The sequence below is a fragment of the Squalius cephalus genome (genome assembly GCF_949319135.1).
Source record: "Squalius cephalus genome assembly, chromosome: 9".
In the NCBI taxonomy this organism is placed as follows: domain Eukaryota; kingdom Metazoa; phylum Chordata; class Actinopteri; order Cypriniformes; family Leuciscidae; genus Squalius; species Squalius cephalus.
Window position 1 is genome coordinate 25,323,133 of NC_137130.1, and position 26,079 is coordinate 25,349,211.

At 37.0% G+C, this 26,079-nt stretch overlaps 1 protein-coding gene across 1 annotated transcript in view; it reads left to right on the forward strand.

The window, feature by feature from the left end:
• The window catches only part of mgat4a (alpha-1,3-mannosyl-glycoprotein 4-beta-N-acetylglucosaminyltransferase A), a 59,787-nt gene continuing 33,708 nt past the window's right edge, over positions 1-26,079 (forward strand). Inside the window, exons 1-4 of the mRNA XM_079882360.1 lie at positions 1-197; positions 542-832; positions 20,908-21,075; positions 23,265-23,405. Of these exons, the coding sequence (XP_079738486.1) occupies positions 739-832; positions 20,908-21,075; positions 23,265-23,405 (403 nt within the window). The 5' untranslated portion in view covers positions 1-197; positions 542-738. The remainder of the gene's footprint in view (positions 198-541; positions 833-20,907; positions 21,076-23,264; positions 23,406-26,079) is intronic.

Consider the following 26,079-nt stretch of genomic DNA (forward strand, 5'->3'; position numbering starts at 1 on the left):
GTGTGGGTGTGTTCTTCAGCAAAGTTTGATTGAGAGATCACACCACCGCTGAAGATTCTGGCAGGACGGTGCGTTTAATGTGGCTATTTTAACGAACATTACAAAACGTGTTTCTGCTCGTTTTTTTGTTGTTGCTGGATCTTCAGTTCTTATGAGATCGAGGCGGACCGGTTGGTTGTTCGACAACAGGCTGAAAGGTAAGAAGTGTTGAACTTGGGGCTGTTGATCATGCCAGTCTGACAATTGGGGTCCTCCGACAGGTAGTCAACTCTGTTTATCTTACAGCCCCTAATTATGTGTCCTTTTCTAACCATTCAATGTTTTATTTTACTCAATCACCCCTCCCCCTATATACATTTACCTCTGCAGTGATTCATTTCCTTTGAAATACGGTTGCATATTTAAACAGCTATGTTATCTGTTAAACTATGTTGTAATCAATGCGGTGGAAAAAAAGAAGACCGAAACAAAGACAATATATGTTCTCACGTCTATTTCTGTGCCTTTCCGTGAATCTTCATTTATTCATGATCTCTTCCAGTAACGGCAGACATGAGGATTGCACATCTTTCACTGGAAATGCATCAGTTCCGCTGGGCTGCCTCGTGACTCCAGCAGCGACCGAGAGGAGGAGGAGGAGGAGGAGGAAGAGGACAGTATATGATCCTCTGAAACGCGTATGCACGCCTGGATCTGGAGGACCAGAGGACCAGCTGCACGGGGAGGCGCTGAAATGAGATGAGGCTCAGACATGGAACTGTTGCCACTGCGATTGTTTTCTTCACGTCGTTTCTCAGTCTGTCCTGGTACACGGCTTGGCAAAATGGCAAAGGTGAGTTCATCTCTGAGAATCATTCAGTTATGCTGTATCACACAATTGCAAGTGCAAGTTTTAAACAAAAGTTCAACAAATGTATTGTTATCCAGTAATTTACAGTGCAGAATAAATTTGGCCTTTTAGTTGGTTTATTACTTCTCCGGCCAAATTAAATAGTTCCAGTAGAAACCAACAAACTTTGTGTCACCCAAGCATCACTGAGTCTAAAATCTGGTCTTAAAAGTCATCAACAAGATTTCCCTGCCACCCACTCAAGTCATTCAGTTATCACTCCGCTCCACCTCCGGGTTTTTCATTTGTCACTCTAGTGAGAGAAACCCACTCTAAGCGAACGAAGAGTAAAATGAAAGAAACACTTGTTGCCTCCGAAATCGCATACTGTCTCAGTACTAGTACATTTGATCAAGAACTTACTTGGCTACTGATAAAAAAGTATTTTCTATAATGAATGTATGTAGTATGAATGGAATCCGGAGGCGCTACATTCGCCATGTTGTCGATGTCATGTGACCCACAGCGTAAGTTGCATCAAAGCCACTTGAAGTCAAGCCTGCAAGGTTAGAAAAAAAGTGCAGTGCCTGCTAACACTGTGGTATGCAGGGAAAAAGACCAGAAGCCCTCTTTTCTTGAATGGATGTCAACGGAGGATGGGTTTCACTACGCTGAATGAACCGCTTTTGTTGCAAACCGGCTTATTTAACAAATCGACAGTCCATCGGCTGATCTTCAACATGTTTGCTCTTAAAAATTAGTTTTGGATTTATTTATTTTTAACAAATGAAAACAAAATGCTGTTTTATTAGAGAAGTCACTGACATGATTCCGTTTACGGCACTTCTCAATCATTTCTATGGTATCGGCAAACAGTGATTGACTGTCACGCAACTCTGAACGAAAACCAATGACGTCAAGACTGTAATGTGATTGGTTATCAAGGCACACTTGATCTAAGTTAGCCGATACGCTTTCTCTAATAGTAGAGCCACAGACCCTCCCAATAATAAGACCAGTAATGCAATAATAAGACTTGTGATGCAACCTGAACCATAATCACATTGTGTTTGTTCATTGGCCAGAGGAGAACTGGTCTCCTGACTGAACCTGGTTTCTCCCAAGGTTTTTGTTTTCTCCATTCTGTCCCCGATGGAGTTCGGTTTCCTTGCCGCTGTCGCCTCTGGCTTGCTTAGTTGGGGATACTTAATATTCAACAATATTATTGATCTGACTGTACTGACGCTGTTGTATGAGAACTGAACTGAGCTGGACGATGACATCATTTGTTGCAGAACTGCTTTATAGATGAAATGAACTAATTTAATAATTGATGATCTTCACAATGGAACTGAATCCACACTGAACAGACTTCAGCTGAACAGCAGCCGAAATGCATCATGTTCCTGGTATCACTGTAAAGCTGTATTGAAATCTGTAATCTATATTGTATAAAGCGCTATATAAATAAAGCTGACTTGACTTAATGTAGTTTTCGGCTATACTGTTTTATGAATACTGTGAATTCGGACATAATACTCTTCATGTACTGTTTTTTTCTGGACTAACTGACTTCCTGAGCATTGCTCACCTAGGCTGAATTCTGAATAGCATTCTACTCTTACTGTTTCTGCCATATATGGATATGATATCAGTGCTTCAGTGCTTAAATATCGACATGCTTGGAATGCCACCTCACCAATCAATGTAGAGGACCAGAACTGGTGTATAATTAATATGCAATTCCTTAAAACAAACTAAGACACCCTTTTTGTTTAATTTCCATTTTTGGTGAAAGTGGTAGGGTGCGTGAATTTTATTAATTGTAGTAACTGTGGTATTTTGGCCTAAACTACTGAATACTTTGGTTATACTTTACAAGGTGCTTGATGGTTAAATAGCTGAGCTGGTGACCAAAAGGTTATAAGTTCAAACCCCACAAGAGGGGATCAATAAACTGATAATGGACACCACAGGTTGTGAGAACACTTCCAGTTAGCTGCACTATAGTTGACATTAACCTTAAAGGAATTCATATTTTCTGGCCATAAAGTGTCTCTGGACATGTCTTAATGTTGGAAATTTGAGTTGAGAGAATAATACCCCAGGTACTCTAGTTGGAAATCGATGAGCTCTGGTGCACATTGTGACAGCTCATTGCTCTATGGTCGATCATTCTCTAGTTAAATCCATCCCTGTATTGATTAGAATTGTATACAGCAAAATATACAGTTCTATATGCTTGTTGATGATCTTTGCCAAACTCTGCTCTGATCTGATTTTCGCTTCTGTGTTATGCAAGATTTCTCCTTGGGATTTAGCCAAATGTAGAGGTTGGCCAATTTGCATTCCGCATCATTTATATTCCCATCACAAACAAATGGGAAAACATTTGTAATTGCTACGAGATGTTGTAACACAATGCGTTATCACAGATATTTCATTCCATTTTCATGCAACTGTTGAAAGACATTTTTGCTCTTTGGTACTTGGGAGATTTGTGTTGCAAATCCGTTTGTTTGATTTTGGTGAATTGAATTTCTGTATGTCTTTTTTTCTCTCTCTCTACCATTTTATTAAGCAGTACACACATTCACATTATACAGACATTTCGATTACTATATATTTGTCTCTTTGTACCATCAAGCTATAAACAGGTTCTTCTACAAAATCAACCTTAAAATTCAAGACTCAAGGCTGTATAGTAGACCACAGTCCTGGAGAGGAATCTTAAAAATTAAAAATCCTGTTAAGGTTAATTTCATTGAAGATGCTGTTTATAGCTTGAAGGTACAAAGAGACACTTGTGTGTCAGCTTGTTGGATTCATCTCTGAAATGTAAGCTAAATCTAAAAAATGTGATGCATAACTTTAGCTGATGAATATTGTAGTCAGATCGAAAAAGCTTTAAGAGAGAAAGGTCACAGAATTCATTGACATGATGAAACCCTCCCACATATGTACACACCTCGGAAGTTCGTGGAGGGCATTGATGTCACTGTATGTAGTGACTCATTATGGCATAGCTCGATGCCACTCGGGTCTGAATAATTCTCTTATTGACTTGCTGCTATGTTGCCTTTTCTCAGTCAGGCTTGCTCTGCATGATATCGAGTGTTGTTCGCTGTTTGTATGGGCCAACACATTTACAATCTTGTAATTTCAGTCTTATTGCACTGTTATTTCCCTTTAAGGTTTAAAGTTCAACCTGATAAGAACTTCAATATATTTGCAGTTGTTGTGGGTGTCTTACTGGTATGCAAAGCTCATTCTCATACTATATACTTGTCAGAGTAGTTGATTTGTTCACTTCAGTGAATGCTACATGAAATGGAAAGTAAAATAGGGCTGTGCTGACTGCTGAGTCAGTTATGAATATGATCTTGTGTTGTGATGCATCATGGTTTATTGAATCACATATGTATTGTGTCATGACAAGCTTGTTCAAATTAAACTGAAAGGGGGAGGGGATTGTCTCCTTTAATCAACTTAACGATCATTGCTGTATGGTTTTAATAACACTTTCAATACCACAGCAACAACTTATATTTACTTACATTATTTTAAAGTATTTTGTTCATTTTTATGTAACGTTAAAACAATGCACACAATTTCAAACATATGGGCTCTGTAAGATTTTGTTTTTAAAAGAAATTAATGTTACACTTTATTTTAAGGTGTCACTGTCACAGTGTAATTATATATTTAAGTACTGAGTAATATTAAGCAACTACATGTACTTACTATAGGGTTAGGGTAGGATTAGGATTTGGTTGAAGGTTAATTGCATGTAATTATGCATAATTTACTGTTATTACTATGGTAAGTACATGTAACAAATGTAACAAGGACATTGTAAAATAAAGTGTTACCGAAATCAATAGTTGTATTCAGCAAGAATGCTTTAAATTGATCAAAAGTAAAGGTAAAGACATTTATAATGTTATAATAAAGATTTCTATTTCAAATAAATGCTTTTTTTTATTACTTTCTTTTCATCAATGAATCCTGGAAAAAGTTGGCCTATTACGGTTTCCATAAAAATATTAAGCAACTGTTTTCAACATTGATAATTAATAAGAAATATTTCTTGAGCATCAAAACAGCATATAGAATAAAGGATCATGTGGCACTGAAGACTGGATTAGTGAAAGAAAATTCAGCTTTGCCATCACAGGAATAAATTGCATTTAAAAAAAAAGTAATATTTAACAATGTTACTGTTTTTACTGTATTTTTGTTTTGGTTAACAATATTTTTAATTATCGGCTAAGGCTTCTGTAGTTTACTGTGGCACGGGGAAAGATCTGGCCTCTTAACTGAAAGGTTATATCTTCAGAGCCCATAAGTGTTGATCTGTGACTCTTCATTATGCCTTTGATCAAAGCACTTAACTCCAGGGGACCCTTTAATATGTTCGCTGGAAGTTACTTTGGATAAAAGTGACAGCTAAATCAAATTAGTAATTAGATGGCACCTTACATCATTCCACTCGCTTTCCTGTTTTAGTACCAGAGGTTAAAATTGCACCATTGGCTTATACATCCTATTTTCTTTTCTTCTCCTCCGCTGAGCCCACAGAGGCTTCGCATCCTCAGGGTGTGTGGAAAGCACAATGGGCCAAAAATAGCGGGCCGGGGAAGGCTTGATAAGCCTGAGAGGAGCAGTGAGGGAGGGCGCAGTTTCCTAATGGAGCTCCCGGAGAAGACTCAACGCTCATCACATACACTTAATGCTTGTGCTTCTGTTTGGGCTGGATTGTTTAGCTTCGGGAGGAGCCCACGCGTGCCCTGTCGAGAGGAGAGCGAGGGGGCCGCGTTAAGCACGCTTCTGAGAGAGAAAAAGAGTTTTACAATAGAAAGATAATGAACTCTGAGACTCTTCAGCATGTAAGGAACCAGAATGTTCTCATTAATAACCATTGTCTTGTTCAGAGTGATGCTAGTTGCATAATTCCCTGCTCTGGCTCCAAGATCATTCCAGATCATTCTGCTATCAGCGTTTCAGACAAGTCCTCATTGAGTCACCATTATACTCTTATCACTGTGGCATCCTTCGCCATTCTTCCTCCATATTAGGCTGGAGAACGCAACCATTGTCGTCGAGCCGAGTCCTTGAACATTTCCAGCCCTTGACATTTTTCAGTTTCACCATCTCATGCGCCCCATTTTTCCGGTGCCAACGGCAGCAGTTCTCGATAGCTGTCACTTGAGCTTCTGTGATGTAATTTCTGGAAGGTGTTTTTTGCCTCTCTTTGTAACCTCTCTGTCACACTCACACACACACTCACTCACTCAATGTCAGGTGTTGTGTAGGTATAAAATAATGTGTGCTACATTCTTTCTCTGTAGGGTTGGTAATTGAGAACCGGAAAATACTGGAACATTTGGTTCTATTATAGGAACATTGTATTAAAATACTTAAGGAACGTTCATTCTGCAGGTGCCATTTGTTTCCTTCATATTCATACACGTGTAAAAAATAATTTTGCAATTTATAGTCAGTGCCAACTTTACTATGTTAATATACTTGATAAATGTCAATAAAAATTTGGTAACTTTATATCATGTTGTTTAGATTATATACTGCAAACTGGTACCATTGCAGTTTTTCCTTTTTAAGTAATTAGCTATTCCATAAATAAAAAAGCTGTCATAATGACAATCAGAAAATTTTGGTCGTGTTGAGTGAGATTCACCAGCTTTGTCCATTTTGTTCCTCAGTGTCACATTTGTGTGGGTAGTACAATGCCACCTAGCGTTCAGAACAGCAGCGTATCATGTACCCGAAATAAGCAATATCATGATATCGCTATTTATCGTAAATAAAATATATACAGATATTTTCCCAATACTGATATACCGTGCAACCCTAATTAGCATTAGCTTAACGTTAGCCACTTTACATGGCCGCGCGCTCTAACATTAATGTTAACCGAGATAAATGTACGTTCTTATCAGACACAAAGTGTTTGTGTGGAGTGTGGAAGCTAAATAAGTACAGTACAGCGACGTCTAACTTAGCATGCATTCATCATCTACTATTCTGTGGAGATGAGTCAGCGTCACCTCTGACATTGACTTGGAAAACACTAGTGTATTAATAAATATTAAAGTGTTTAGACAGTCTTTTTTTTTTTTGTCACATTTAGAATCATTACTTTTGCCGTTGCGTTGTGGCAAGCTTTATGCATTTGCATGAGTACTTCATTTATGTTTTAAATGCTCATTATCATGGTTTAATATTTCTCTGTAATGTCGAACAATGTTAGCAATGCTAAACACAAACCTAATATTCTTTATGAGCCATGAAACTCAACCATTTTCTGGTGGTATGTATTTAAGTAATTAAAAATAATATCATAAACGGGCGATTAGTCAGCTAAAGGCTTAAATAAACAACTAGTAGTCGACTAGAAAAAAATCTTAAGTCGGGGGCAGCCCTAGTAAAGATTGTCCTTTGTATTATTATTGAACTGCATACGCCCAACAAAAATGAACACGATAGGCTGAATCTGAAACATTTTTAAATTTCGCATTAACTTTGAGTGTTTCAATGTAAATGTTCTTTAGCTAGTGTTTCGAAATGTCCCTTATTGATGGCTCCATTTTCACGGCACCAGATTACCACACCTCAAGTGAACCAGTATTTAATGCAGTAATAATGTTTATGTGATTTTGTTCATGGTTTTAGATCGCTTTCTCTCTGACTCTCATTCCCCCTTAATCTCTTTCCCTCTGGAGGAATGGGATTGGATTTTTTTCCTACAGTGCTCACGTTAGTCAAACTTGCTACAGAGAACATAATAACAGTGCTATCATATTTGTAGATGTTTGTTTGTGCAGTGGGTCTGACTAGGTGTTTTACAGATGTACACTGCATCGGTGTGTGTGTGTGTGTTTTAATGTGATTACTCATCAGATTTAGCCTACAGCTATTTGAGGATTTTCCACTCTCTCATATTTCATCATTGATCTGTTTATTTTATGGTGGTTTTTGCTTATATAAATACAGAATTCTGCTCATACCGCTTGCAGAATCTACAAGATGTGCATCTTTTTTTGATATGATGAATTATATATATATTTTTTTAGTTCTGCCCTGATAAAGCTTTTTACAAAACCCGATATTTACAATTATTCCACAAGACATATAGTTTATAGTTATTTTAACTTGGTTCTAATAGAGTGGTGTTGGTATTTTTGTAGGCCAGCCCAAATGTTAGCATCTCCCGGGTTCCCTCGTCAAAAACCCAGTAGGATTTTTTGATTGGCTTTTGGATTATTGCAGAAAATAAATTCTGTGACTTTACACCACGGTTGCATGACTTCAGTGTCACATCACTAAGCTTCCAGCTAGAGGTCTGCGCGGGACTGTTTTTTAAGTCCCGCTCCCGCCCGCTCCCGCTGGGGTTATATCCCGCGCCCATCCGTTCCCGCTATACACTATTTGTTCACCCGCTGTCTGCTTAGAATAATTTTCTTCCCGACCCGACCATCCCGCTTTAATATAGATCTCCCAGAATTTCACATGTACATTTTCACAGAGAAAATAAAAATGTAGTCTGCACAAACATTTTTTTATTATTATTTTATTCGCCTTGTCAATATACAAAATTTAACATTTTGCTGCAGACAGTAGGGGAAAAAATATCGCAGCGAAAAAAAAAAAGAAGTGTAGGCTATTATTTTTATTCGTATTCTCAAAATTCGTAACATTTTGCTGTTAAGCAAATACAATCAATGCATGACAGAAAAAACCGTTACTGGTCCGTGCGTGCAGCGCGTGCATAACGGTCCTGAGTAGCCTACAGGGCAGACTGTAGCCTATACCGGGTGGTCGATAAGATTAAAATTAGGTAAAGCGAAGATATGCTGTTCTGAAAGAACGTCGGCGTCGGGAACGTGATATTGAATGACCGACCGCTCCCGTTCAAATTACACCAGAGTTACCGACCGCTACCGTTTTTTAGTCGGAAATTTAATCCCGCGGCGCAAAATATCTGCCGCGGGAATGCAGACCTCTACTTCCAGCAACTCTTTCAGTTTCAACATTTACCTTGAAAGTTTGTTTTCGTTATAAGTATGACACAGTAGCTGTTTCAAGCATTTAACCAACATACAACCATACAAAAAACCCATTGACTTCAGTAGAATGGAACTGGAAGTGATAAAATGCCAACTCATTTCCAGGTTTTGGCCAACAAAAATACGTTGCCCCTTCACTACTCTATTTTTGTGTGAGCGGTGCACCAACTGTTTGACACATGACATGTTACAGAAAGTTGCATATACGGTATGTAGCATATATATATATATATATATATATATATATATATATATATATATATATATATATATATATATATGGTTTACATCAATATTAATGCTGGCCAGATTATCAAGAACCAAGGGTTTGTAAACTTTTAAACAATAATGGAATGAAAATTTTATGATTTCAGATGATATTTTGTCTTGTGGAATATCTGTTATGAAGCTTCTTCAGGGCAGAACATGAAAAACAATATCACATTTTTATGATCTGTCTTATTTTTTTTTTTGTTTCTTACCGATTTTTCTACATGCCCCTTTTCTCATAAGTTTTACACATCCTTTGCCTGTGGCATGCGCAGAAATGTTTTTAGGTGCTGTGACTCTCTTGTGTCTCAACTTATTAGAAAAGACTGAGGATTTCCATCATTCTGTATGTCCTGCAATTAATGAATGCCATTGCTTGCTTGCTTTCCCGACACATGAGCTAACTAGGAGAGGAGGAAAGATGAAGTCATTCATTGTTTGTTCGGTCTGAGAACTGCATTTGTATCCCATCCATTCCAAACCCCTACCTTTCCCTTTGTTCTTGCTCATGACTCTCTCTCTCTCTCTCCCAAAACAATTCACGACCACATGTCATATGACCAACACAGTGACTGTCACATTTTCTCTGTCTGCATTCCTTATTCCCTCATTCATAGGCTTTTTATGTTTAGCTTCATTCATTTAAACAAGCCTAGTGGTGATGAATTCAAACATGATCTCAGTGCAATTGATTTGGAGATGCCAAACCCATGTATTCACTCTGAATGTGAAAACTGTTGCCGTCAGTCTGGCTTCATGATGGGAGTAACACATTTTTTAGTAAAATAAAAAAAAAAGATTTTGATTTTAAAATCTGCTTACGTGCATTTCCCTTTTAATTGGCCAGTTTTGTGTATAATTGCTAGCGTTAAATTAATAATTGTTCATTATATTGTAGGGCTGTCAAACGATTAATCGCGATTAATCGCATCCAAAATAAAAGTTTGTTTTTACATAATACATGTGTGTGTACGGTGTATAATTATTTTCTATATATAAATACACACACATGCATGTATATATTTAAGAAATATTTGCATGTATATACTGTGTATATATATTTCTATTATATATAATTTATATTATATATAAATATTTTATATATGAATAACACATTTTCTTAAATATATACATGCATGTGTGTGTATTTATATATAGAAAATAATTATACTCCGTACACAGACATAAATTATGTAAACACAAACTTTTATTTTGGATGCGATTAATCGCGATTAATCGTTTGACAGCCCTATTATATTGTTATTTATTTATAGATGTCTTTTAAAAAATGTATTTTATTTTTTCAAATTAGTGTTCAGCAATTTTGTTCATACACATACACAAACATGCATACACACATATATACATATACATATATATATATATATATATATATATATATATATATATATATATATAATATAATATAATATAATATAATATAATATAATATAATAAATATAATCAAAATTATTTCAGTTATTTCAAAGGTCCTTATAGACACTGGCCAAGCAAATAAATATAGTAAAGAATAGGATAAAAACAACAATGTTTTGGGCACAAAATTCATTTTATTATGTATTATACATTTATTAGTTATTATGTAAATCACATATCTTTCTCGTGCTCTCTCTGTCTCCCACTCAAACGCACACACATACAGTACGTGCCTGGTATGGACACACACTTGCGTGTTTTCAGCGCTGCTCTGAAGATTTTATCAGTCAAATAGTTTAGCAACTTAAAAGCTACATGACGTTTTTCACGAGGTGCAGATAAACGTAGTTCCGCTATTAGTAGACGCTGGTAGAGACGGACGGACTGAGGTATTCACACATGCTTAATCTGTCTCTCTCTATATAACTGTACTAGACTGCTATCAGTGGCTGAAGCCTCCAGTACTAGCTCTAAAACGACGTTTTGGAATTAGCAACGGAGGCTTGGGGTGAGATGCATAAGAAATTAGTCAAATTAGGACAAAAACCTGACAAACGTCTTTAAATACATCATCTGAACAATTTTTTGAGGTGTGGTAACCGGTGTAACTCGGGTGTGCATTATTTTTCTAATAATTTAATGGCCCGTCGTCAATTATTCCTTACGTGTGTGTGTGTAATTATACAAAAAACCTGCTAAACATTTATTTGGAAAAAATACTTTTTAAAGATATTTATAAATGAGGCCATTAGGGTATTATTATTACTGTTACTATGATCACTAACATTTTTGAGAATGGTTACTGTAAATGAGCCGTAGAGGAGGAAATAAAGAGGGTGGGTTAGTTTCCTTTGGCGAGCTGATCTTGGTTGCAAACAGCTGCAACTCTCTCCCTGTTTCTCATTTATTGTGTATGCGACAGAAGGAACATGTTGTGAACTTTGCGTATCCCTTTGGGTCTCGACCTCTGCACTCTGTCCTTGTTAAAAAGCATGCGTTGAAAGCATGTGACTGTCCTCTAAAGACACTCTCTCTAACACACACACACTCTGATAACCTTGTGTTGCTGTACACCCTTGTCCCAGTGATTCTCAAAAGTGCTTGTGTCGGTTCTGCAACTATGTTTAAATAACTTCCTGTTCCTCTGTTTAACGTGCAGTATTCATCATCATTAGAAAGTAGCCAAATCTAATTTCCAGTCTAAAGCAGCTAGAGGCTTCCTGTTTTAAAATGATAAACTTCAGTTTTTAATCTCTCATCAGTTTTCAGTCTGGCATCTGGTGCAACATCCAATCTACTTTAACCGTTTTTAATTTCTTAATGCACATTTCTGGTCTAAAATGAAATGATTTATTGGTGCATGTTATTCCAAATATAAATGTTTGTTTAAAATGTATTAACTCACTTACAGTAGGCCACACTGGCTAAAGGATACTATTGGCTAAAATAGCTAGTATAATGTCATTGTTTTAGCAAACTGGCCTTTTTCCACTCAACTCCCAATTAAGGGTGGGCGATATGGCAAAAATACTGTAAATTAGAAGGTGATCAGGGAAGTAAATTTGCAAGGAGGGTGTGACAAATGTTAATTTCCTTTGTTTTCTCAGAGAGTAGCCCTCTCTTCCAGTTCTTCCAGTTCTTCCAGTTCTTCCAGTCTTACAATACCATATCACATTTTTTTTCCAGGAAAATCACGATTCAAGATTTTATCACGATTCTTTTTCATGTTGGTTATACTATTTTGCAAGTGACTGAGCTGTACAGCCAAACTAATGTCCCTATTTTAAAAACAAAGCCTTATTACGTAACAAAATATAAAAGAATGCCAGACATTTAGGCCAAAGTGGCGAAGAAAAAAATCTGAGAGATCTGAGATCTGCTTGGTTACAAAATAAAACATATACATAAAACCCTACTGTACATAACGGATAGCAAAAAACTAGGAAGAAACAATTATTCAAATGAAAAAACATTTTTTTTTTTACTTTTTTTTTTTTATAAATGTGGAAAATATAGCTTTTCATAATCCCCTCAAAAAAGTACACTGCGGTCACATTTACCGCTGCTTGCCAAAATATCGCCGTTTGAATTGAAATCCACTTCAATCCAATTCTGGAGTGTTCAATGATTGAATATAAAAGTTCACACATATTTCGCCCATGTTCAAGTTGTTAACGCAAATCGCCATGTTGACAGCAGAAAGCTGCTTGGTTTGAAGGGTAAGTTCTGTATGAGCAATGCTTCATGCAGTCATGGGCAGTGGACCTTTTTTTTGCCTGTGAAATTTCACCAAAATTTCACTAATGTGACTTCGTTTTAATTAATCCTACATGCTGGTCTGAAAAATGTTATTCTGATTGGTCAGTCGCAGAATTTTTTTATTACTTTTCTATAATAACTGCTAAACTCTATAAATGACAATTGTCCTGTTCAGCTGATTTCCTGCATAACTGTGCAAGATCCATATGTCTCAAGTAGCAGTGTAAGTGAGCTAATACAGTCAGCCAGTCATTATAGTAAACACAGGGTTTATTTTGTGATTTATATGACTACATTATGCCTTATTTCATTGCATTACATATACAGTATTTCACCTCTTCGGGCTCCAGTCAAATCCCAATAGATAAAATAAGCTCTTGCCCTACATTATTTCCACCTCAATATTCTCTTTCACTCGGGCATGTGTCACGTTATATAAGTTTAATGGGTTGCAAATGCAGTTTTCTGTTGTCAGATACACTGATTACTATGATGCCTCCAGATGGGTATCTGAATGGACCTGAGTATGTGTCTATATTGCCTGCTTTTTGATGATATATGACATTGTGCATCAAGACACATCAAATATGTTTGTGTAATGAAATACAGAAGCAACAACAACCCCATTTTAAAACCCATTTATTTGGTGCAGGATTAAGATTATTTTCCTTAGAGCTGTTCATTAACATGCTGTTGACAGGCAGGTTGACAGCGTGATTGAACAATATGTCAATTTTTTGTCATCTCTGTGTAAATCAACAGCTCTTTTCTTAGCAAAGTAAGCTTTATCCAGCACCAAATGGATTTAAAAACTTGGTTGGAACTTTTGTATTACATCAGAAATGCAGTGAATGTCCCCACACACTCTGTCCCATCCATCACATGCACTTCTTATATATACATCTGGGTAAAGACCTGAGAGAAACAATGCAAAGAGAAAGGAGGCAGGGATTGTGGGGGAGAGAAAAAGATAACAAGATTAGTGGGATGTGCAACAGTTTATGTGCTAATCCATTTAGAGTGACTGCAGTCCGTCAGGATATTAGGTGGACTATCTGTGGTTGAGACAAACACTAGGGTAATGCTGATATAAGGGCTGGTTTGTAGATTCTTGCATGATATTGTGATGCATAAAGAACTAATTGAGAAGTACTTCTCAACTAGTGGCCTGGGTTTTCCTCAGTAAACTTCCAATGGGGCCGCAGGATGAGTTTAGTATTTCAATTAATTAAAAGCCCCTAAAGGGACATGGTTGTGGAAAAAAAGTGAACGCAAACATTTGCGCAAGAACACAAAAGCGTTGACATACTTTTTCCTATATATATTTCATTTCATCACCATGTCCCTTTAGGGGATCTGTAGAAATCATATTTCATATATTTCTTTTTCCCACCTCAATAACCAATTTATTTTTATGAAGAATATACAGTTCTTGAAACTTCAGGAATCACAAAATGAAACATGGTTAATTAAATATAGCCTGTCATTAGACTGTACTTCTGTTAATAAACAGTTGGAAAATAAGCAGCTTTTCCATATTTACAGATATAAACCCAAAAATATTTTAGCCTATATGAGAAAGGGGGCCTTTCAATCAAAAAGGTTGAGAACCACTGATCTATACCAAACACATGCACAATGCAAAGAAATTGTACCAGTCTGTTTTGTGAAATTGGACTAACAGACCTAGACCTGGACTTAGAAGTAGCTTGGCGTTGTTCATTAAACGTTATCCAGACTACAGTTGGCCTCGGCATAGTGCGTTTGCTTTGAAAGTGAGAGGCGACGTATTCAATACTTAAATTATATTTGTTTATGCCTTGTTTTATGTATATACCTAGACAGACTAAATGAATGAAGACTGTTGAACGACTACACAAGCTTCATTATAACTGTGCTTGTTCTTGTGTGAACAGGGAATTAGAATTAAACAGGTTTTTAATGCTTTTCTCACTGCTATTTTTCAAGACTTCTATAAATCATGTGAAACTGTATGTATCAGGACAGGGAGGTTACTAAATACTGCAGAGGCGTATGTAGGTATGTAAACACAGGCAGTAAAGAGCTCCGGTTCTGACGTCAATTTCATGAAAATTTCCAAAGGAGATGTTTTTCTGCGGCGTGAATGGTCTGAGTGTACTGAGGAGGGAGCTCTGGATTGAGAAAGTGTCACTGAGATTTTATTGAAAGAAGTCTCTTATGGTTGCAGTTATTTGACAAAAAAATACAGTAAAAGCTAATGTTTTTTTTTACCATCTAAAATAACTATATTTTAAAATGTACTTTATTCCTGTGATGGCAAAGCTGAATTCAGCATCATTACTCCAATCTTCAGTGTCACATGATCTTTCAGAAATCATTCTAATATACAGCTCAAGAAACATTTCTTTTTAAGCAGTTTTTTGCTGCTTAATATTTTTGCGGAAACTGTGGCACATTTCAGAATAGTTTGACGAATAGATACAATGTTTTTAATAGGCCTGTTTACACCTGGTCACTTAATGCATTTTCTCTGATTGGATAGCTATCCGATTGTGAAAAGACCAGGTGTAAATGCCCTCCCAAACGCTTTCGAGACGGATTTAAATCCGATCACTCAAACCACTTCAGACGAAACTGGGAATTGTTAAATGCATCTAGAATGAAACTGAAAGTAAGTCGCAGATGCTCAACACACATTTTCATTTAAAGTAGTGTGACTAAGCTGACGCAGCTCTTTCTCCTATTGAGGTCTTTGATCTTGAAATTAGCTGACGATAAATAAAACGCAACGCATCTGTTGCTTTCATTGACGTGAACTCTGTTAAATGTGCATTTAGTGTGGGAATTAAAAGATCAGATTTGTATTCGTTTTTTCGGAGACACATTTATGTAGCCAAGTGTAAATGCAACTGTTTTAACAAATCATATAGCTATATGATCAGTAGAAACAAATGATGTGACCAGGTGTGCAGGCCCAATATGTACTGAGCTGTTCAGTATACAGGTTTTTGTTTGAGCCAAAACACTTTTCTCATCTTGTGTGTGTGTGGTGTAAAGCCCTTAAGGATGGAAGCAGCTGATTCTGCACACGTCTATTGTCTCTCGTACATCACTCAGCCCCCAACAAGCTCTCTGCCCAGGGCTGCAGCAACACCGTACGTCTTATTAAACTTGTGGTTATGTGCGCGTGCGTGTGTCTGAGTGACACTAACACATAACAGCCGTGCAGCCCTTCAAAGTGTGCCTTCTTAATTTAGATTGCAACCTAGAAGCCTGAACACGTCTTTCCCACACTCAGCGTAATGTCATTTTCTTTACAGCAACACAGGCCTAACATTTACATTTTGTTTGCCGACGGTGTCAGATGTATTATGAAAATGTGCTGATCTGCTAACAAACATGTCATTTGATGCCCTTGTTATTGTTGGATGGAGTGCCTTTTCTCTTCAACATACTAAAGTCATTATCTTTTGGAATATGAGCGTTTCCCATTAGCACTGGCTGATTGCCTGCCCAAACCACAGAGGAGTTCAGTAACAGTTCAGCTTGATCAGTAATGTGGTATTGAGCACAGTGAGCTGTTGTGATTTTCTTCTTGTATAGATATATTACTCAGAATTGGTTTACCAGACACCATCTTCCTAGCCTGGAAATCCAGACCTAAATCTAAAAGATGAATGGTCTGGCGTCGACTAATGAAAATCGGCCAGCTCGAGGGGCGGCACCAAGCATGCAATTGAAAATCTCACTGCACGCAATTGGATAACACTACGACTAATCACAACAATAAACCCCATATGCTTAGCTTCCAGCGAAGCTAACTGGTACATTATACTCTTACTGTATCTGGTCGGCAAAACAGCAAAAACTTCCTTCTTGCAAAGGAACGATTCGAGCGCCGTCTTCTGTTCCTGTTTTAGATAAAAAGCCAAGTCTAACTCGTTCATTGTAGCGGCCAAAGCCGTTTCAAACAACTGGTGTTCATCCATAGCCATCTTGCAATGTTTACTAATGACTTCGACGTCACAGCGCTGTCGTCACCTCTTAGCTCGCCTCTGGCCCTCCTATATCAGATAACCCGATGTGATTGGTGCAGCTCAGATCGAGGGGCATATTTAATGAGCATCATTACTCGACACCAGAGTAACTCGCTGAGGAAATTCAACTTGTGCTCTCGCGAGAACTCTGGATTACCAGGGTACCATCTTCCTGCAGGTTTTGTTGTCTTGTGTAAATTGTATCTGTCTAGCTATATATATTTTAGCTGTTTCTTTAACCACAGGAATTTTTTATAATTTGTGTATATTTTTTAAAATGTACGACTGGCTCTCATTTGTTGAATTATTTCCACCACAACCAGCAATTTTACCACCAATAAAGGTTCTTTTCAAAAGGTTGTGTCAAAAACAGCAGTTCACTATATTTTGTTAGACTATTTAGCATACAAATTGTCATTTAGTATACACTGTCATTTTGCTTTTTTATAGAAAATGTAATTTAATTCAGTTGGACAATTATAAGTCGCAGCAAGAGTCAGATTTCACTTATAATGTGGCGAGAGTAAGGAGAGATGACTGACAGGGCGATGGCGGAGGATTTGGTGCACAACAGATCCTGAGCGTCATTGACAAATATCTTGTAAAATGTTAGGTCAGTATACTACCTATACACCGGTTACGCGTGATAGAAATTTCCAAAAGCAAGGGCCACATTCAAAAGCGATTTCAATACCCCCGTGTAGAAAGCGGCTCCCTGATGGCTTTAAATTATAGGCCTATACACAGAGTAAGCGTGATTGTGAACTCAAAAGCAAAGCTAGCGCACATTCAAAAGCAATTCTTCTCCACCCCCCTCCTGGTGTTAGCTGTAATACCGGTGTTGTCGCAAGTTCATATATCGGTGTGAGAATTTCCTCACTGTGACATCCCTATTATAAACCCTGTCCTACTGTAGCTGAAGGGGAAACTACAATGCTGAGATTCTGGATCCTTGCAAAACCCCCTCGTTTGTAAGATAGAGCTCGCTGGGACTGTAGAAGTTTGGGATAAAAGCGAGATCAAGAGGAAACCTGTGAGAGACTTGCAGAGGTCAAACAAACAGTCATTCTTCCAGCTGTCATAGCGGAAGTTCAAAGCGATCAGGCTCCCGTCTGAATGAAGAGAGTCTGACATTTCTACACATAAATCGATGTTCTTGCGGACAATTGGACATGAAAATCCTCACAAAAACTGAACCATGAGTTTTCCGATCCTTAGAAGAAAATCAAAGTTGATTTTGACCGTTTGTTTCAGTCAGATACAAACCACACGCACAGCCTACGTTGTGTGTAGAGCCAAAACATTGAGCTTCCTGAAGCTCTGAGACCGTTTCAGATGCATTAAATGCAAGGTCTTGTTTCAGGGTGAGGTCTGAGTCATTGCATGTTGAGTCTGCAAATAAAGCAGGCGGTGTTACTCAAGGCTAATCTGCTGTAACAGAGGGCACTTCCCACTGGCTCTGCCTCAGACCTCAAGCTGTCTCTCTCTCTTCTCTCGCTCTTCTTCAAGATGAGCAGCAGTAAGATAGCCTTCCTGGAAACCCATGTTTCACAGAAACTGATGGAATCAGGAAAAGGAAGGTCTGTTTCCTGAAAATAATGCTTTTGCTGGCTTTAGGTGTTGGACAGTTATTAACGTTTTAACGAGTTTTTATTTTTTTATTCAGCCCAAACTTGAGACAATCCCATGTTGATGTTTGTTGATCTGTTTTTTTGTTGCAACCAACTGTTACACACACTATTATATATTGTTGTGCTACATCCAAACATTTTGAATAGTAAGCCTTGTCTTGGCTATATGAAAATGTAAATAATGTTGTGCAGCACAATAAGGCTGGAATAGGGTTGGCGTTAGTTTTTTTGTTTGTTTGTGTGTTGACTCTCTCTCTCTCTCTCTCTCTCTCTCTCGCTCTCATTCTCATTTGTGTTAATTTATGTAAATGTAAGTTGTTTACATATTCCCCAATGATTCAACTTACCCACTCACTGTTTGATGTGACAGTTCACCCTTAAAGGGATAGTTCACCCAAAAATGAAAATTCTGTCATCATTTACTCACCCTTAAGTTGTTTCAAACCTGTATGAATTTCTTTTTTCTGCTGAACACAAAAGAAGATATTTTGAAAAATGTCTGCAACCAAACAGTTGATGGACCCCATTGACTAACATAGTAGGAAAAAAATATACTATGGAAGTCAATGGGGTCCATCAACTGTTTGGTTGCAGACATTTTTCAAAATATCTTCTTTTGTGTTCAGCAGAAAAAAGAAATTCTTACAGGTTTGAAACAACTTGAGGGTGAGTAAATGATGACAGAATTTTCATTTTTGGGTGAACTATCCCTTTAATGTTGGGCACATTTTCAATTATAGCTTTAAGTTATCACATTTTTTTATAACTTAAATCATACCTCTCTTATATTTCCTTGCTTGGAGCAGTGTTATTTTAGTATTATTTATATTATCTTGTATTTTTTATTTGCAGTTTTTATTTTAGTTATGTTTTAATAGTGTTGTTATGTGTTGTATTATTATGTTTAACATTTCTATTTAACTATTTTAATTCAGTTTTCTTCAGAATTTTTAATCTTATTTCTATTATTTATTTCAAAAATGTAAAATAACACTGGCCTAGAGAACAACAACTCAATAAAAAAGGGGCACAACTTACGCCCGTTTCACACATACTCCGTTTGCAGTGCGTGTGCGGTGCGTATTTTTTTCCGTACCCATGTTAACAGGTTAGAGCTTTCACACTGCACACGGATGCAGTCCGTCGATCCGTTCCAGTTGCGGTGCGTATACAGCAGTGCCGCGATTGTTTCCGCACCGAGTCTATTTCTGCTGTGCTGCAAACGCTGAATTAAAGTGACAGCGCATGTTTCGTGGTCAAAATGAACACAGATTGACCTGTAGTAATTTCACCATAAATGCGATTAATTAAATAAAATGTAGTAATCTCACCATAAATGTATTTAATTAAATACTACTTTTTTCACTTTAAGACCGGGGTAAAGCAAGGAAAGCTACAATTTACCTCAACAAGGCGACATAATGAACAACTCATTCGTGGAGGTGGAAAAACAAGTTCTTTGTGACATGCAAGATTTATTGTAGCCTATTCAAATTTAAATGAAAAAGAAAATGCATGAGAGTCGGCTGTTTTTGTCAATTTTAAGTTTTAATTTAAAATGTTTGCGATTTAATATAACTACATGGTTAAATATTTGACCACTTGCTTGAGCAACTTAATATAAGTAGAAGTAATGCATTGAATAATAGGCTGACGTACGTTGTTTAAATTGTTTAAATTGTGAGAGAATCGCAATGCTGAGACGTTAAGGGTAAATCAAGGGAAAATACAATTTACTTCAACAAGGCAACATAATGAACAACACTCGTCTCATTCGTGGAAGTGGAAAAACAAGTTCTTTGTGACATGTAAGATTTATTGTATAAAGATTTAAATCATGCAAAAGAAAGGATATGAGTCTGCTGTTTTTGTCAATTTTAAGTTTTAATTTAAAATGTAGGCTATGCGAAGTACATGGTAAAAAATGTACCACTTGCTTGAGGAACTTAATATATAATTATATAGAAGTAGCCTAATGCATTTAATAATATGTTGTTTAAATTGTGTTTAAACGTGAATATGTCTATTAAATGTGTACAATGTGTACAAAGAGAATCACAATGCTGAAGAAAAACTTTTTTTAAATAAAAGTTGCTGATAACTTCTGGATTTGAAATACAAATAGACTAGTGAGTATGTATTTGTGGTACAGCCTGCAGCAGCGGATCAGTTACGCACTGCAAATGCAGCATATGTGAAAGCACTATTGCGCGTGCTGCTCCTGCACCGCATACACACTGCAACATGCACCGCATACGCACTGCACACGGAGTATGTGTGAAACGGGCATTCCCCCACTTTCCCGTGTGAGGACTTGAGCACTGCTTCAGTCTGGCCTCACGTTATCCTTCTCTCTCTGTCTATTCTCTTTGCAGAAAAACTGGTAGCCTATCAGAGGGAGTTTCATGCCCTGAGGGAGCGTCTGCGCGTGGCAGAGCACCGAACCCTTCAGCGCTCCTCTGAGCTCAACGCCATCCTCGAGCAGTTCAGACGTGCCATCGCAGAGACCAACGGCAGCAAAGATGCTCTCGCCAACTTCTCAGGTTACTGCATGTTAACAAGTACACAAAAGAGTTGTGTGTGTGTGTGTCATTATCAACTTACTATTATTATCTGTCATGCCGTAAACTGGCATGTGTATCGCATAAATTAGTGGGAACAAATATATGCTTTGTATAGCTGCTTCCTTCAAGGAATTCATTTATCTCCACATTATTATAGAATGCCAAAGTGCTCATCCACTTTTTCAGTGTCCTTGGTTCTGGAAGTATTTTTCCTATTCATTTTTCCTTTTGACATTTATAAAAAGTCTTTGTTAAAGACTTATAAGCCAGGAACCAAAGCATGAAAGCACGTGAATTATGACATTGAACATTGAAGCAAAAAGTAGTATTTGAAAGTCGGAAAATCTTTAATGAGGGAAAAAACTACAAGCCTGTGTAGCTTTGCAAACAATATAACCTAATGAAAACAATGGAGAAATATGAAACTATCCATTTAAAGATGTTGGTTGTGTATATAGAAACTAAATTTTTTGTTTATTGCATATAAACACAAAATAAGTAGTTTGAGAGTGTAGAGCAGTGGTTCCCAAACTCTTTGAAAGCATGGCACCGCTTTGTAGTGTTTTTTCTTCTTCTTTTTTTTCACAGCACCCAATTAAAATAAACGTACATGTTTACATACATATAGAACATGTTTTATCTAGTTGAGCAAACAACAAATGAAGCATAAACAGCAGCATGAATTTATCATAACAGATGGCCTAACACCATGTCCTATCCAGCTGCGACGGCGACACTCGAAGATTCTATTTTAGAAACGGTTTCTATTTCTGCGACGTCACGGCTAGAACAACAACAGAAAGTATGATAACCTCAGGTACTGTTTATATGCTTTATTTAATGTTAAAAGCGTCTGTGTGAGTTTGAATATCATTTTGTGTGTATTTTATAGCCTTACTGAAAGCAACAATTCACCTCAGATCTTCAAAATAAATAAGTGAACAAGATCGTTCAAACTATCAACTCATTGTTAACAGACAAGTGTATTCTATGACAATGATTGTTTCAGTAAGTGATTTGAACCAAATCATTGGAACAAAACACATTTAAAGATTGATACTCAACTTAACTGATACCTAACACTTTTTTCTTTTAGTTTCTCATTTGCTTTGTTCAAAGCTGACATTATAACTTAAAAAATGAAACTAAAATATCTGTGCATGGAACTGTGTCGTGGACTCGCGGGCATTGGTAGATTGAGGATCTGACAGGCGCTGCCTTTTTTGTTTTTCTAGAATGCTCGCTACATCTTTGCCCTTTCCTGTCAATCTCTGCATGAAATATAAAATTGAGCGCGCACCAGTTCAAAGGGCAGAGCTGAGCTCATTGGGCGATTTAAACTTTAAATATGAATGAAATATATCAGTGTTTTTTCGCTTATGTATTTTCGTTTTGGACATGCTCATATGTTGGTGTTTTTATATATTTTTTTAATATATGTTGTAAAAAGTTATTATATGGTACGAAAGTTATTTTAGGCTGTTTAAATTGGAAAAAAGCTGAAATTCTGCGGCACCCCTAGCCGGTTGTTGGCGCCCACTTTGGGAACTACTGGTGTAGAGGACTGTCTTTAAATGTTTAAAAGTTTACGTTCAAAATCAATTCCCATATGAAGAAAATGAATGGGATATTTACTTCCAGAACCTGATTGTTGCACTCACAGAGCATCTTGTAAGCTCATTATTTTGACTAATTTGATAATGCTTTCAGCAACCAATACTACTAGAGTGCTGTAATTTCAGCTCAGTTTTGCACATTTTGCACATTTTTGCCCATAGTCAGCACATAAAAATATGTGCAGGAGAATTAAGCCACATCTTTCAAAGAAGCCACATCTCTCAAATGCCTTAGATGATGTCTTGTAAAATGTTAACAACAGAAGAAACACACACCCCAAGCCAAACATTAATTTAGGGCAAATACTTGTTGATTATGTTTCCAAGGAACATTCTTATACTTGACAATTCAGTTGTGTCCTGAGTGTGGTTTGCTTTCCCTATTTGGATTATGTATTTAAACCACTCTTACCTGCTGCTTAGTACTGAGGATCAATAAGTGAGTGTTTTGATGAATTTTAGGGGTTTGAATTTTACTTTTTACTTGGGATTAGAACATTCACATAGTTTATGCATCCTTTAATAATGCTGAAATACTCTGGTTTCTTACAGATGAGACGCAGAAGTTGTTAAAGGATTTGGCTCACAAGAAGCCCCTCCAGGTGCCAAATATCTATCACCATCTGCCTCACTTGCTCAACAATGAAGGCAGTCTGCACCCCGCCGTACAGGTGGGCCAGGGACGTACCGGAGGTGAGCGAAACAACTTACTTCATCAGCTTTTCAAGTAGTCTGATAAACCAACTGAAATAGCTCTTTCTCTAAAGAGAGTTTCTTTAGTGTGTAATGTTGCTGTTTGAGCATGAAAAAGGTCTGCTAAGTTACAAAGAACAAAGTCACTCCAAAGAATGTTATTCGCTATATCAGTAAGCACTGTTTCTGAACTCACTGAAACGCCTCGATTGTAGTCTTTAGTTTTCTTCCGGGAACTTCCGGGATTCCTCATTAAAATAATTCCCTCACAAGGCATATGCAACAAAAAGGGGGCGAGGCCTAGTTGAGTTGCATTAGTAGTGTGTTGAAACTTGCAGTTATGGTAAGGGTTGTGACATTTCAGAAACACGCTTGAAGCAGTTGACCAATCACAACACACTGGTCCAGCCGACCAATCAGAGCACATTGTGCTTTTCGGAAGGAGGGTCTTCATAAGCCTCACTGACTTCTCACTGATTCTCAATATTATAGTAATGTAATATCAACTGACTCCCTGTTTAGTTCATATCCAAATGAATTGATATCAAATCAAATCGAATTAAAACGCAAGCTTGCGAATCGAATTGGGAAATTTGTGACAATATCCAGTAGGGCTGAAACGATTCATCGAGTCACTCGATTTACTCGATTACAAAAATTCCTCGAGGCAAAAACTCTGCCTCGAAGCCTCGTTAAATTCCTATGACGCGCAGGGATGATTGTTTCACACAGACCGTTGTTCAATGTTCAGGAAGCACACCATAGCGCGTGATATATTTTGAATTTAGTTGGCGCGATGGCGGAGAGTAAAGATAAACACAGAGAATGTTATTGTAAAGATAAATGCAGAGATTTTGTTGTCGTCGTCCCGTCGTAAATTTTTAAAAACGAAATTATAGGCTTAAGTGCAGGGTCTGAAAGTTGGTCGTTTTGTCGCTATGGTTACACACACACACACACACACACCGTTGGCGGTGCGTTCAAAGTCATCTGTCAGTTGTGCAGTTACCCAAAATCTCCTGAATGAAGTTAAAACCCATCATGTCACTGAAATGTGTTTTTTAAATCAAGTGATCAAAGTGCTCGTTGCCGCTGCGATCAGTGGCGCGGATACAGTGTTTTCTCGCGTGGCTCGCGCACACGCCACAATATCTTTCACTCGGACGCGCGCTTCAATCCGTTGCGGCAATGCATCACATATGCTTAAACTTTTATGTAGCCACGCAACAATAATTTCAGCATGCATTCACTGTATACACTGGGACGTCATGGAGGAACAAATATTGTATTGCAGTCTTTGCGAGACCTTGTTTGTATGTCACGTCTGCCAAATAGTTACAGACAACAACAAAAAATGAAACTCCCCAGCCTGCTTCTCCAAATCCACTTGTACTTTTGGGGAAGACATTATAGGCCTAATCGGCTACCAAAGTAATTGAGCATAGAACATTTTCAATTAACAAAAAATATAATACTACAAAACGTGCTATACTTCAACTAGCCTAAGTGAAAAATAAAATGCTGTTCTTTTTCTATTTAACAAAATGCATATTTGCTATAAAACATTCCCCTTTTCAAAGCTACACTTTGTGTAGGTGTCTCCAACGAATGCAATTTGAAGTTAAATTGCAGTTAAATGCAATCCTTTTTTTGTATTAAGAAGACAAAACTAAGGCCAAATGGCTTTTACTATTTAAGTTTGTATTCATAGTTTTACATGTTATACATGTTTTACAGTAAGTTGACTTAACTGTATTGTTATATAATTGTTGGCACTGGCACTTATAAACACTAAATGGGTAAAAATTGCAATAAATAGGGCTTAGTTTTGGAGCCAAATGTTGGAGTTGGAATAAATACCTCTTTTTTTTTTTTGAGAAATAAAAGCCAAATGCTTGATCATTTTACAACCACATCATTTTCGTTATGCATTATTTGTTTTGGTTGTTTAAAAATACAAAATAAAAAATATCCGATTAATCGATCGATTAAGTGCTAGATTAATCGATTACAAAAAGAATCGATAGAATCGATAAAAACAGAGGTATTTATTCCAACTCCAACATTTGGCTCCAAAACTAAGCCTATTTATTGCAATTTTTACCCATTTAGTGTTTATAAGTGCCAGTGCCAACAATTATATAACAATACAGTTAAGTCAACTTACTGTAAAACATGTATAACATGTATAACATGTAAAACTATGAATACAAACTTAAATAGTAAAGGCCATTTGGCCTTAGTTTTGTCTTCTTAATACAACATTACAAAAAAAGGATTGCACCTTCTGCAAATTACCCACCTCAGAACAAAAATAAATGAATATAAAATATCAAGCCAAACAGGTACACAATGTATACAATTTATAAAAAAATAAATGTAAATAAAACAGTTATAAATAAGAATCAGACTTTTTCAGCTGTAATCTCAAAACAAACATCAAAATGTACTTTTATAAACTTTTATAAACCCAGCCAATATAATCACAATGAACACATCCAAAATAAAATCTTTAACATATATGTAACAACTGCAAAGCGTCTAATTTGTAAACAAAATGATTTACGCACTAAATCCAATGCTGTGAGGTTCGGGATGTGACGTCTGTTTTGAGAGTTTAAAATATGCAAATTGTGCTGAGTTTATGCTGGATTTAATGCGTAAATCATTTTGT